Source organism: Callospermophilus lateralis, chromosome 8 (genome assembly GCF_048772815.1).
Source record: "Callospermophilus lateralis isolate mCalLat2 chromosome 8, mCalLat2.hap1, whole genome shotgun sequence".
NCBI classification, from domain to species: domain Eukaryota; kingdom Metazoa; phylum Chordata; class Mammalia; order Rodentia; family Sciuridae; genus Callospermophilus; species Callospermophilus lateralis.
Window position 1 is genome coordinate 92,142,953 of NC_135312.1, and position 14,517 is coordinate 92,157,469.

General features: G+C 36.0%; 1 protein-coding gene across 2 annotated transcripts in view; it reads left to right on the forward strand.

The window, feature by feature from the left end:
* Positions 1–14,517, forward strand: part of Ppp3ca (protein phosphatase 3 catalytic subunit alpha) — a 308,796-nt gene that overhangs the window by 136,671 nt on the left and 157,608 nt on the right. For both annotated transcript variants that reach the window (XM_076865379.2, XM_076865380.2), the window contains exon 2: positions 11,865–12,065. In XM_076865379.2, coding sequence (XP_076721494.1) covers positions 11,865–12,065 — 201 coding nt within the window. The remainder of the gene's footprint in view (positions 1–11,864; positions 12,066–14,517) is intronic.

Here is a 14,517-nt window from a genome sequence, read left to right on the forward strand (position 1 = left end):
GTGATCTGTTATAAGACATAATTATGAAGTGTGAAATATATATCATCATGGACTTTGTGAATATGCCCTGACATCCCTCAGGGAATTAGGAAATTTAGAATTATATGCAGATGTCAATCATGTCAGGAGCTCACCTCTTTCTATTTAGGGTGCTGAGAATGGCTCTATTTGCTTCCTGTGGAATAAGGGGCATAGATTTTGTGGCAAGGCCCTATTCTGAGTGTGGAATGACCCTGTGGTTGGTGAGGATGATGGTAGGCACAGCTCTGAATGAGTGGAGCAGCATTATGTGTCAAGGGATTGCAACGTGAAACACAACCTAGTTTTTGGAGTAGTGCATGTTGTTACTCCATCTGATTTTATATTTCTGTGTGATTACTTTTCATTGAACATATCTTACATTTGTATTAGCCTTTCAATATCTCTACATTTAGTAATACTGACTTCTTAAGTGGGGATTTTAAGGCTGTGAATGATTTTAAATAACCAGGTCATTTAAAAAAATAGTAAATGTCCATTTTACCAGCTCTGAGTTCTGCACATGTAATAAAGACTAAAATTCAATTTTATTAATTTAAAAATACCACTGACAGTGATTCCTAAATGGCCCACCATCACGTCTGGAGTGTTTTAAACTTGAATAATGAACAATTTATGGGACTGATCCTTTTTTGAGTGCTCTGAGGAACCATAACCCAAAGTCATATATCATGAGAATTTTGTTGTCCTGTTTATCATTTAATATGTGCTTAGAATGAGCAAGATAAATCTCGGTTTTAGCTATTCTTGACAGATGCATTTCACAAAAAAATTTCCATTTGTGTCTACTAGTAAGATTTGGACTTAGTCTGATTGGTGGCAGATAACTTGTCCTGCAGGTACTTAAAAGAGGGGACAGGAGGCTTTTCTCCTCCTGGATTTCTTATAATATAAAGGTGCCGAGAAAGTGAGTTTCATAAAATCTCAGATGTTTGTTTTAAATTTAACAATAAAAGTTATTTTCTATTGGTGCATACTTCATAAAATGTTTATTAATAGAATTCCTATAAACGTAGAGAACATTTTGTCTAAAGGAAATATTTGAACTGTTCTTTGAAACTTAATGGGATAGTACTTTAGGAGCGTAAAATCACTGAAGCCCTGTGGTCTTGATGTATCATTATTTTTATTATTATTGCATTAGTTTTTGTCATAAGTAACAATAGATTTTATCTGTGATCCTACATTCATATATGGGACCAGAATCACGTAGCACATGAAAACTTTTGAAGTGACTTCTTCTCTTTTTGCAGTGTTCTGTCTAGAAGTTGCTCATTTTTTTTACTGTGTCTGTCTGTGAGTCATCTTGGGAGTGGCCCCAGCTCCCATCCTACCATGTGGTATCTGTGGTCTCTTTCCTGAACAGGTACTTTAAATGACATTTAAAAAAGAAGGTTTTAGTTTCTGAGTTATTATGACAATAGGTCTCATTTTTATAATTATATACTTTTAGATCTGAAGAAAGTCAGTTTTCTATTCCCTTTTCTTAGAATACTTCTTCTTCTTTCTTTCTTCTACCAGGGAAACTTTTCCAAATTGTGAGCAAGTAGGAAGTTTTTATTCATTCAAAAACGCATTGGTCAAATATCTACCCAATACCAGGTCACTGAGCTCAATGGAACTTGATTATTAATTGTTGAATGTAATTATTTTTGTTTTTTTGATTAGTGATTATTAATGTGAGGTTTAGGATTACCTGTAAATTTTCAGTTGGAATTATAATTCCAACAATGTTTCCTTCATCATTTGAAAAAATTTTAATGATGTTCAAGATATGCTCTACATAGGAGTGTAAACTATTTTTTAATAATGACTCTTTTAAAGGGAATGAATTGTAGTCTCTTGATGCTTTACTGTGAAATTGCCCATTTTCTATTTTTTTTGCTTAAGAAAATTAGTGTTTGGTTTTAAATGAGAATTGGCAATTTCATTTTAAGGCTAAATACAAAAAATGAAAATAAAGTTTGAGAGGACCTGATTGTAGGTGATACTCATTAAAACATTCCACTTTTTAAATACAGAGAAGTGAAATATTGTGGTTTGGGTCCTACACATTGGGGGAAGTAGGGATTGGGGTCTCTTGTATGCTGTATTATTCACATGAGCAAGTGTTTCTTTATCAAGGACCATTAAAAGCAGTTAACAAGTCTGGTCATCAGAATGAGGCAAACAGCGTAAGCATTACTGAAGCCTGGAGAGGCCCACTGGGCCTCATGTTACTGCAAACTGCTCTGGTGCCTACTGGGAGAAGGGAAGACAGAGGCAGGGCCCCAGGGAATTAAAGCAAACCTGGAGATTTCACTCCTGCCCCTTTCTCAGGGGGGTGACTCCTCTGAGGCCAAATATTTCGATCGTTGCTTCACTGTGGTGCAAAGATACAAAATGCTGTATAATAGTTTTTTCTTTTTCTGTTAAATGATCACCCTTCATAGGCAAAAGCGGCAACATGGTAACATCCCCACATTGCCACTTAGGCTTACTTTATTTGATGTTATTTGGGACAGAGATTTGCCCTTTTATGGAGACCCTTTCAAAGGAGAAAGTTTATTCATTAAAAAAATGATTCATGTATCTATATGTGTTTTAATCACAGATGATAGGGACTGCGTTGGGCACAGGTGGGCATGGAAAACAGGTGACCATCTAGAGTTCAATTGTGAATGTGAAAGGAAAGACTTGTATGTGGGCATAGATGGATTTTTGAATATCCATTTGCAAGTTGCTCACTGAGGACAAAGAAGTCAGTATTCCATTTTGCAGGGTTGTTATTTTTTAATACAGAGGTTTCTAAAGTTCTTATTTATCACAGAATGTCTAATAAAGTAGTTCAGCTCCACTATAGGTAAAGCTTTTGCTTACTTTATGTTTTACACTGTTGAATAGAGGACTTCTGAGGAGTCCAGTGTGCCTTGGCTTAACTAAAGTTTTAGAATCCCTGGGAAGTCTTCATTTCTGCAGGGCGATTATCATGTTTAAAGGGCTTGCTCACTTGGGATATAAATCATAATTGTGTGAAGTATCTATCATTATTTGTTTCTTGATTTTAATCTCCTATGATGTATTTCTCTAGAGAAAATGTCCAAACCAAAAAATAAAAATAATTTTAAAAATCAAATAAATAAAGTAGAGCATATAAATAAATAAATAGAAACTCATCTGTTGAAAGTCATCCCAATGAGAGAATTTTATGCATTACTGTAAGTTTTGTTCTGGAGATTACTGTAAATACTCTTTGCTGAAAATATTGCTATAGTCATTTCACACAGTATTGAGATTTTTCAGTGTAGCTAAAGTACTTCCTAATGTAACCAAATATATAAGTTTTTAAGTTAAAGTTAAAAAAAAATTGAAGCTCTATAAAACAATAGCTCCTCAATTATATATTTAAAACTTTTAAAGTATTTATTTTTACTTAAATATTTTGAATTAAAACATTTAATGTTTAATGAAAATTATTAATTTAATGTAAACATTCAATAGTATTTCAAAATCAGATGATATACTTTTGTTTTGCTCCTGTCCATATATGAAACAGTGACCACCATGTAAATTACTAGACTTTTGGATATAACATTTGCATTTTACAAATTAAAAAATATTTTTTGAGCAATGCTGAAATATTTTGAAACTCTTAAAATAAAACTTTTGTCAAATAACCTTTCATTTTGAGTCACTATTACATAATTCATTATATAAGCTATTTTACATTGTAATGGAACGAATTACCCAAAATATCAAAAATTAAAATAGTTATGTGATAGAATTTCCCAAGACTATGTGTTGAGGGGGTTGTGAACTATTACCCATTCCTTTGTTCTTAGGTCCTTATAGATAAGAATGCATGGTGGCAGGAGAATGAGAAAAGCTATATGTGGGAACAAAAAGAAGTCCTGTATACAAATAAGCATATTTAAATGAAAACTATTTTAAAATTCAGTTAATAAAAGAAGCTGTGACTATACTATTCAGGTACTCATTTTCTCTAATTAATCATTAATCCCTGTAGTAAGTTGTTGTCTGATATTTATTGAATAATTGCTTATAGCATATAACACAGTTAAGTTTGATACATACTATGAATGATATATAGTCCATGAGCCAGAAAGCAAAACAAAATTGCTATTTCAATGAAAGCCTGGAGTCCATTCATAATGTACCCTTTTATTATCACTTTTGGGATGTTACATAAAATACGATTTGTCCTGTATTTGCATGTGAACATTCAAGAAAACCAAAGGAGGTATTTAATTTGCTAGTGAAATTATCAGGACACATACTGTGTTTGTTAATTGAATATATTTTAAGGCTTAGGACTTCTATGGTAGCATTTAAAGGAGCTGGGTAAGGAGATCTGTGCTAAGGATGGAAGTCCTCATCACAGCAGTAGGAAAAACACCAGCAAATTAGTAAATCAGAATTTTACTTATAGATCTATGAATAATCACTTTTTTAATCTTAAGTGGGACTGGATGTTTCTGTTTACAAGATAGTCAACCACACTTGAGGTAGGCATGCATATTTTAATTTGACAGGCATTAATATCTACAATAAAAACTAGACTTCCAAACAAGCAAGTGATGACTATCTGCAGGAGTATAAATGTGTTCTTATGGTTGGATCTTCTTAGAGAATAGCTGCAGTTTAGCTCTATTTTCCATGCAAAGTTTTGCATACTTTGCATACAGATATGCTGTGTGTGGATCAACTTTTATCTCCGTACTGATAAAACTAAAAAAAAAATTCTGAACTCTGTATAAATTAAACCAAATTGCTCAATATTAAAGCACAAATAAAATTTTGGGGGGCTGGGGATGTGGCTTAAGTGGTAGCTCCCTCGCCTAGCATGCATGACACACTGGGTTCGATTCTCAGCACCACATAAAAATAAGAATGCAGATATATATATGTATATATATGTATATATATATACACACACACACACACACACATATATATGTATATATATATAAAAGTGAAAGTTTAAAAAAAATTTGGCAAAAGGTCTTTTTTTTTTTTTTTTTTTTTTTAATATTTATTTTTAAGTTCTCGGTGAATACAACATCTTTGTTTGTATGTGGTGTTGAGGATCGAACCCGGGCCGCATGCATGCCAGGCGAGCACGCTACCGCTTGAGCCACATCCCCAGCCCAAGGCAAAAAGTCTTTTACTTCCTTTTACATACTCCTTATTTTCTTCAGAAGTAGGGTCAGATTTTGCATATGTTGATGACTGATGGTGGAGTTACTTTTGTATATTTTAATTGGTATATTGTATTTTAGAATAGCTGAGCTAAACAGTTCATTATGTCCCTTTACAATAGAATCTTGTCTTCTGGAGTCATCTAAAGTTTATGTATTTATTAAACACTTGAAGAGAACCATTCATCTAGATCAAAGTATTTCTAGGAACCTAAATTTAACCATTGGATGTATAAAGATTTTTTGTGGATAAAGATACTTTTTCCTCCCCCTTACTGCTCACATTTTGTTTTATTATCTTTAAATTAATTCTTCAATTTTATAGTCTATCATTTTGCAAACTTTCTAAAGCAACTAATAATTGTAGGACACAGTGAACTCTTCAAGTATCTGTGTCTGCTTATGATTATTTTCTATTATCCAATTTCCCCAGCCCTTCTCATTGCCTAGGATGTAAAGTGGTGCATAAATACCTCATAGGTGCTTCATGATGGATTGGTTAATTGATATGGTTTGATTAGAATAGAGGTTGGTAACATATACAAATTTCCAGAAGGGAATGGATGGAGTGCCAATCTGAGGTCAGGCCAGAATGTGTTTTGTGTCTGACATGTGATATCCTTAAGCTGTTTTCTTAACATGTGCTGACACAAGTATCTTTGACAGCCCTTGTGCAGAATAGCCACATAAAATATGGGACAAGAGCTCTTCCTGTGCATGTCCTGATTACAGAAAGGGATAAATAAACGTGTCTGGACTTGCAAAGACTTTGCATCTGCTGTGGTTGATTGACTGGCCTGAAGCCTGTTTGGGGGAAGATTAAATGGCTTGGCATTTGTATGCCTTTGCTTGCAGTATAGGCTGGTGGATCTCAAATTGGACTTCACATTGGTATTATCTAGGATTCTTTAAAAATATGCCCATACTTTAATATTGTCTGGGACCCCTTTAAAATAATACCAATGACTTGGTTCTCCCCTAAACTAATTAAATCAGAAATCTCTAAAGGTAAAGAATGGGCATTATTCTTTGCAAAAGTGATTCCAAATGTGCAGTCAGTTTTGAAGTAGTTTGAGGTTTTGTAGGAATCAAATGAAAGTTAAAAGAAACGCTAAGGAATATAATTTCCATTCACCTTTTTCTCATTTACTGAGAAGGAATGCAGAATCTAGAACACCATTGTCCAGTAATAGGAAGTATATGTCACATAGTATTCTAGTAAAAGGATTACATGTCATTTTAAATGCTCACATAGCCATATTTTTAAAAAGTAACAAAAATAGGTGGAATTAACTCAGAATCCAGGGTTTGAGATGAAACTCAATTCTCTGCTTCTGTCTGCAGGTGGGGTTTGTGTAAATTGTGGGACTCTGCAGCTGAGAAGGCCCATTTTAGTGTTAGCAGCTAATCACAGCAGGTGATGCCTGCTGGCATCAACTCTGAGGGTCACAGCTGGAAAAGTTGGATTCTTCTCTACTATTATTGAGTGGCGTGTTGCAGCTCTAAATGGTGGGCTATGCCTTCCAGCAGCTCACCGCCAATTTTTTCTGGGTTCTTGTCTTGCAAATTCAAAGAATGAAATCCATGGGCAATAATGGAAGGCAAGAGTGAAAGAGTGAAAGGAGTAGAATTTATTCAAGTGAGAAAGAAAGAGAAAGAACTCTCCCAGGGCGAGAGGGCACCTGATTGCAGGTTGCAGCTAGTCTAGCGGTTGATAACAGCTCTTGGGCTAATGCCATCATTGGTCCACATTTATGCTAATCAAGTCTTAGAAAAGTTTGAACACTATTAGTTAGCCCTTGAGTCTGAAAGTTCCTGCAATCACCATTTGGGCCTGTCCCAACCTCCTTTTCCTTGCTGCTCATTTGCCTGGGCCAGGCCACTGCTGGGCTGCTGGTCATTATACCCTAGCTCACCATGCCTCAGACTTGTGAGGGGATGATGGCAGGTTCTGTGCTGTTGCTGCCCATGCTCCCAGCCCACGCTCCAGTCTGCCCATTCCACCTCTGTCAACACTTCTCCTGGGGATTAGTCGGCCAACTGGCTCCTTGGTTGCCAGGCTGACCAGGACAAAGGCTAGAATTTAACTTCAGGAACAAATTATATCAACTCTTCTAAATCCAGGGCTTATTGTAGATTGGTGGCATATCTTGGCTTGGAATAGTTATTTTCAAGTGCTAAAGAGCCATGTTAGCTAGTCAGTACCATATTGAACAATGCAGGAGTAGGTAATAGGGCAAGTCCAGTGATAGAGTATGGGTTAGCATGCACAAGGCCCAGGATTCATCCTCAGTTCTGACAAAATAAATAAATGAAACACAAAAACAAAACAATAAAAGCCCCAGGATTTGGTTAGCACTCCTTGGAAGCCATCAGCAGAGAAAAGCAAGGTGAGCCAATTGTTTTAGGCTCCTTTCTACTCTGCATATGCTTGAGTTTCCAGGTATGATATTGTTAGAGGATAAAAGCAAAGGTTTAAAAAAAATAACACTTTGTTAAATATTCTTTTAAGTGCATTATTCCTTTTTGTCAGCATTTATGCTACTACTCCAGGCAGAGGTCAGGCAGCAGGAATCCTGTTCTTCCTTGTGAGGAAGGTGTTACCATGACAATGACTCAGATGTTTCCTATAAAATATTGGGAATCTCTTCAATAGTGGTTGAAGCAGCTCATATTTGAAAAACAGATATTCCATACCTGGATCTACCCCAGGATGGTAAGAGAACACTTATAGTTACTTTGCCACATAGTAGTTGTTTAAAACGTATTTAACCCAAAACTCAGGAAGAGACCCCTGTTCTTTTGGAGGTGTGTTTGCCATCATCAGACACATCCTCTGACTACAGGTGTTTCTAAATTGGAATGCTTCTCTTTCTGGTGCATGTATAACTGATAACAGCTTCAATATTAGTTGTATAGATGCCAATATTGGATATATGTGATTTGGGTACATAATCTGGTAACTTTTCTCCACATTAGATAGATGAAATCTGGTGTACCAGGAAATAGAAAAGCAGCAAAGCCACATTCTTGACCATTGGAAATGAAGATCTGCCAGATATCCCGTTCGTGACAAAAGAACACAATCCTAGTCCACTGTGTTGTTTGCTTTTTAAAGCCATCTGTGATGTTTCCTGTTAGGAGTCAGTCAAGGACGTACATGTCCCAAATTATAGCTAATTTACTGTTTTATTAATTTGAGGGAAAAAAAGTGGCATCAATTGGGAATTGTAGAGAAAGCTGAGAGAATTTTTATCTATTTATAGGATGCTTCTAAGAAGTCTTACAACATTATATTCTGTACCTAATAGGAAATTTTAAGAAAATTGTTTTGGAAAGAGCCAACCCAAATATCAACAGCTATTTGAGACTTTGAAGCAGCATGCACAAACTTAATTTCACTAGTTCTGGTATATATCAAGGAAAGCAACTTGTTGTAATACTTAAAGCAAAGGAGTGGAGGAGAAATCTAATTTTATTATATGAAGCATAGACACTTTCACAATGAGTTAATGAAATAAAATTTAAAAAAATGTTTTCCAAGCACATTGGATTCTTTGGTCCAAATAGTTCTTGTTCAATGTTTGGCACAGACCTACATGTGGGACACTAGATGAACAGAGAAAGCAAATAAATGTGACCTTTATAAAGCTGGTATTTTCTTTATGAAGCCAAAAGGTGCACAAACACACAAATATTAGCCCACTCTTATTTTTGTCCCAGAAAACTTCTCTTTGGCTCTCAGTTTCTCTGGGTTCGATGCTTGGCCTCACTGCTGCTCATCTTGGTTCCCTGAGGCCTTACCATCTGTCTAACTGGTAAAGGGCCCCATCTCATCAGAATCCCTATCATCCAGTTGGAAACACTGCCCTCTGATTGGCCATTTTCCTCTTCGTTCTCACCCTGTTTATTTGCAACCAACTCCAGCATCTCGGTGCAGGTGGCTTTACCTTAGCCAGTTACTTTAGGATTAGCAATTACTGGAAGGAATAAAATCTGCATTGAAGGGTGGAGCATCTGTTATTGCAGTGGTCTTGGCTTGGAGAGTCTAGGGACTTGGAGAAAGTCTAATTCACGAAGCTGAGGCTCTCGCTATGGTGCTGTTTCTTTGCCTCTCATCTTAAATATTGCAGCACTTTCAGGTTTAATCCTTTGATCTGTGTGAAGTCCAATAAGACCATCAAGAGCAATGTGGCAGAAGCCCACTGCTTTTATCTGCCTGACAGTAATATCATCCCCCTTACTGTCTGTGCTCCTGTGATTCTTGTCTGAAAATCTTGCAGAACCATTTAAACCTTCGCAGTTGTCTAACTCACATCTTGGCAAATCATTTTTTTTTTTTTAATTTTTAAATCAGCCCTGGCCCCAAGTATGTTTTTGAAGTTTCCCCCTCTCTATCCTTCATCTTAGTTTATATCCTATAGCCTGAATACTTTTGAAGCAATGCTAGGTAAGATATTTGTTAACCTCTAAACACACATAAAGAGCTCAGTTAAAAAACAGTAATAATGTGGTCGCTGAAATGTCTCCATATTTTCTTTCCTTTTTTTCCCCCCATGTTTTCTTATTATCCACATTAGTCATCACTGCAAGAAATTGTGGGGGTGGCAACAAAATAAAGTGGACCAAATAACTCCCAAATTTAATGACCTAATTTCCTTCTATTCTTACGTCCTTACTTAAAGCTTGAATTTTTTTCTGTTGAGCCCGATGCTTTGAAATTATACATTTTGCTTTTATTTTATAAAGCAGCCCCAAATCTTGAAACTAAAGATTTTTAATTGAAACTTTTTCTATTTATAAGAAACATCTCTCAGTATTTATTAGAATTTCAATTCCAAAAAAAAAAGTGAGTTAGTAATCACTTTTTAATTATTAAATGCTTTCTGGAAAGCAGTTTAGTTGCTAACACAGGTATTCTGGCATCCAACTGCCTGAGTTTCAACTCAATGTGTCTACACAAATCACCAGGTGATTATCTTAGGAAGGTGTTTATATTTTTGAGCCTCAAGTTTCTCCCCCACAGCAATGTTATGGGAACTAAATGAGTTTATACATAAACACATGTACATATACCTTACTCATCTTTCAGCATTACTGCTGTGTCCAATTTTATTAACCAAACAACACCTGGCAGAAAATAAATGCTCTATAACTATTAGCTACTGCCATTACTATTTACTTTATTTATTAAACCAGTCATCTGGTAGACATAATCCTCACTTTATGATGAGGTAACTAAAGCCAAAGGAGGTTATTGAATTTGCCCAAGGTCACTGAGCTGGGGAGTGTGCACTGCCAAGGTTTGCACCCAGGTTCCTTTAACCATGAAAGCTTCCTGCTTATCCACTGAGTCTGTCCCTGCCACTTTATTGTGGCGCCGTAGTTCCATAGATGTGGCTGGATTGTTAGGAAAATCATGCTTGCATCCATCCATAAAGGTTTATTTCCTGATATTTTTATAAAGTAGTTACAAGTTCACTCAGGTAACAAATTTGTGCTATTAGATTGCACAGAATTTCTTGGCACACATCCACCTTCAGTCTTGCTCTTTTGAGAGACCATTTTAGAAAGTGGGAGGGTCAGGTGTATTCCTTAATTTAATTTCTTCCTGAGAAAAGAAGTTTCATGGATCAGCTCCCATTGCATGTGGGGCATTGCAAATGCACTTGAAAGTAACCTGAATCCACGTTTGTGCTCATTGCCAGATAGTGCTCATAGATCCGAGTTGTCACCCAGTGTGTAAAATAGAGAAATGGTGAGTTTTTGCGTGGCTCATTGACCTTTTATCAGTTATTTAACCTTTGTGATACCATCTCTGACATATGTCGGATGTCCTGGCACTATACTAGAGTTTGGTGAATAGGCTATGGCTGAATGAATGACTGAGAGACTCACAGACATGAGGATGACTGTAGCTATAAGGGAACTTCTCACAGTAAAGAAGGGGTGGGATGGGTAGAAGAGAGGCTGTTTGGTTCTAAATCCAAGGAATAAGTAGTGTTTGTCTTTATATCATTTCCCTTGATCTTCAAGATACCCTTTCAGTTCAAGGGCACACACTTTCACATGCAAATCTTGATTTTTCCTGTTTAGTTTTTGGTGCATTTGCACCTTTCTGCTGAGTCCCTTCTCTCCTTAAACAGAGAATCAGTAGCTCAGTGCTGGGCTCCAGTTGGAGCAGTGAATCTGGTGGGGCAGCTGTTTTCTGTTTCCTTAATCCCAGCAGAAGAGCCTGCTTCACAATGGAGAAGTATCTTTGCCCTGGTCAGTTATGGTTGGATGTTTAGGAATTATTGTGTTTTGTGGAACGAGTTATTGCCTAACAGGACACTTTTCATTCCTTAAGAAAACAAAACAAAACTCAACCAGGATCTTTTATGTGTCGGAGAGAGTACTGAATGAATAACAAACTGCAAATTTCCTTTCAGCAATCACATTACATCTAGAATCAAAGGGGGAAAGATGTCTTTAATTCTTGATAATGCATGATCATATTTTAATGTGGGAACTTTTAAAAATATGTCTCTAGGTGGTTAGAGACAGGGATGGATATTTGGTGGTTATGACTAAATCTTTTGTTGTTGAATTTCAGTTAATGTAATAATTTGACTTTTTGTCTTTCAGCTGTTCCATTTCCTCCAAGTCACCGGCTCACAGCAAAAGAAGTGTTTGATAATGATGGAAAACCTCGTGTGGATATCTTAAAAGCACATCTCATGAAGGAGGGCAGGCTGGAAGAGAGCGTTGCGTTGAGAATAATAACAGAGGGTGCTTCCATTCTTCGACAGGAAAAAAACTTGCTGGATATCGATGCACCAGTCACAGGTAAGTCCTGAGAATGGAGTCTGCCCACTTGTGCCTACACTGAGTCTTCAAATACTTTACCATCATACTCTTTACTGTTGAATCTCCACTGAAGGACTAAGGATAGAATGTCTACAAAAATATTTTTTATTTTCCTGTACTAAGTACCTATAAAATTGTCATGTTCTAAAAGTGGTGTGCAATGTAGATATAGTGAAAATATTCTGATATAATTAAGAATTGATATTCTCTGCCAGTGGAAACATGAATTGCCATAAAGCATACAGATTTATTCACTGGGAAAGATTATTGTAAGCCTTCTACAGTGTTGACAAAGTCACCAAGTTAAAGCAGTGGTTCCCAAAGTGTGATTCCCAGACTGACATCATCATTGCCATCACCTGGAAACCTGTACAATGTAAACTCTCAGGGCCTACTCTCTGACTACTGAATCAGGCAAATCTGATTCACTGGGGGGAGGCCCAACAATCTGTGTTCTATCAGGTCCTCTAGTTGGGTGGTCCTCTGGGTTCCAATGTACATTAAAATTTGAGAAGCACTGGATTTTAGAAGAAGTCTGAATTTCTCTCTTTCCTATGGCATTTTCTGCTTAGAAGATGAGTCTTTTTTTTAATATTTTTTTTAGTTGCTTTTATTTATTTATTTATATGCGGTGCTGAGAATCAAACCCTCACATACACTAGGCAAGAGCTCTTCCACTGAACTACAACCCCAGACCTGGAAGATAAGTCTTTATTTTTTAAATTTTTTGGTTCTGTTACTTCCTGTGGACAGATACATATTTTGTGTAAGTTTGCTTCTTTTAGGTCATAACCATTAAATCTTATCAGAAAAACAGAGCACCTAATACCCATGGAATTTTGATTGACTCTTTGTGGAGTCTGCTGGACTTCTAAGTTTTCATTTTTAGAGAAACTAAAAATGATTATTTTTCCTGGAAATATTTTTATTTTGGCAAGGGAAAAACATTTAGACACAGCATATTATTCTTTTTGAAAGAGAGGGGTCATTTGGAAGTATCTCATGTACATTATGAAGAGTTTCTTTCTTTTAAATTTTCATGTCTTTTATTGTCCTTCATATGCATATTTGAGTGTGCCTGTTAGAAGGAAAATCTTTAATATCAGACTAGGCCATTCTTTATCAAAACATTTCTAATAATTCCTATTCTAAAGAAACTGGCCTTATTCACATATTAGTTTTGATTAGCAAGGCTATTTTTCTTGCTTTTAACATAGAAAAAAAATGACCATGGGTAGAGGCTGGCAGCAGGAGGAGTCTGCTCTAGTAGTTTTAACCCATTGATGGGCCATGGGCAACAAAATCAAGAGCTAACCCTGTGCCCGGCACTGTGAACAAATTATACAGTTGAGTTACCTGTTATCTCCAGCTCTCAGGACTGTAAAAATACAAGGACAACACATGCTTTACTCTCTTGCATACCACACTTCTAAAATTTTAAAGTATCTATTACGTAAAAATCCACATTGGGGTCTGGGGATGTAGCTCAGTGATAGAACATTTGTCTAGCATGTGCCAGGCCCTGTGTTCAACCCTAGTACTGGTGAAACGAATAAAAAAAAAATCCATTGCAATGAATTCACACCCATATGTTATTAATATAAGCATTATATCTTTATCATTAATTTTGATTAGAATGAATGGCATGATATTTTATTTACTTTACTTTTTCTTCACTTCCAATGAACAATTCATGTTGAATTCACTAATGAGCCTTGTAGGTGTTAATGGAAGTGATAATTATAGCTAAAAGGAAATGTGTAAAATAGATATTCAAGGTAAAATGTTTTCTGGAATGGCTTAGTTATCTATTGTTTGATTAGGCTCTGTCCTGAAGGATCACACAGGGAGGATTTTGGAAGGCTCTTTTATAAGGACACTGATCTCAATCAGTAGGATTCTGCCCCCTGATCTTAATCACCTCTCCAAGTCCCTACCTCCAGATACCTGCCCCTTGTTGATTAGATTTTAACATAGGAATTCCAGGGAAACATCCAGACCATAGCAACTGAGTTAGGATATATATTCCAGTTTATGATTTTTTTCTAAGCAAAAGCTGAAACATGGGGTGCATTCCAAGAAAAACGGTACATTCATCAGATAAAATGACAATCTCTTTGTATTTTGAGATAAAATTTAAACTAATCTGAAATCTGGAATGCTGTGAAATTTGGAATTTTTTGAGCATCAGGTGTCTTCTCAAGATTTCCAAATTTCATAGCATTTCAGATTTTTAGATGAAGAATAAAGTCTCTGCAAATATTCCTAAATGTGCAAACTCCAAAATTTGAAACACTTCTGATCCCAAGCATTTTGGATAACAGATACTCAACTTGTACTTCTTATAATTTATCAGTGAAATTTTATGATACATGATTGTATTCTAAGATTTCATTTTATCTGGACAGCTGAACAAACAGGATAGTATTTA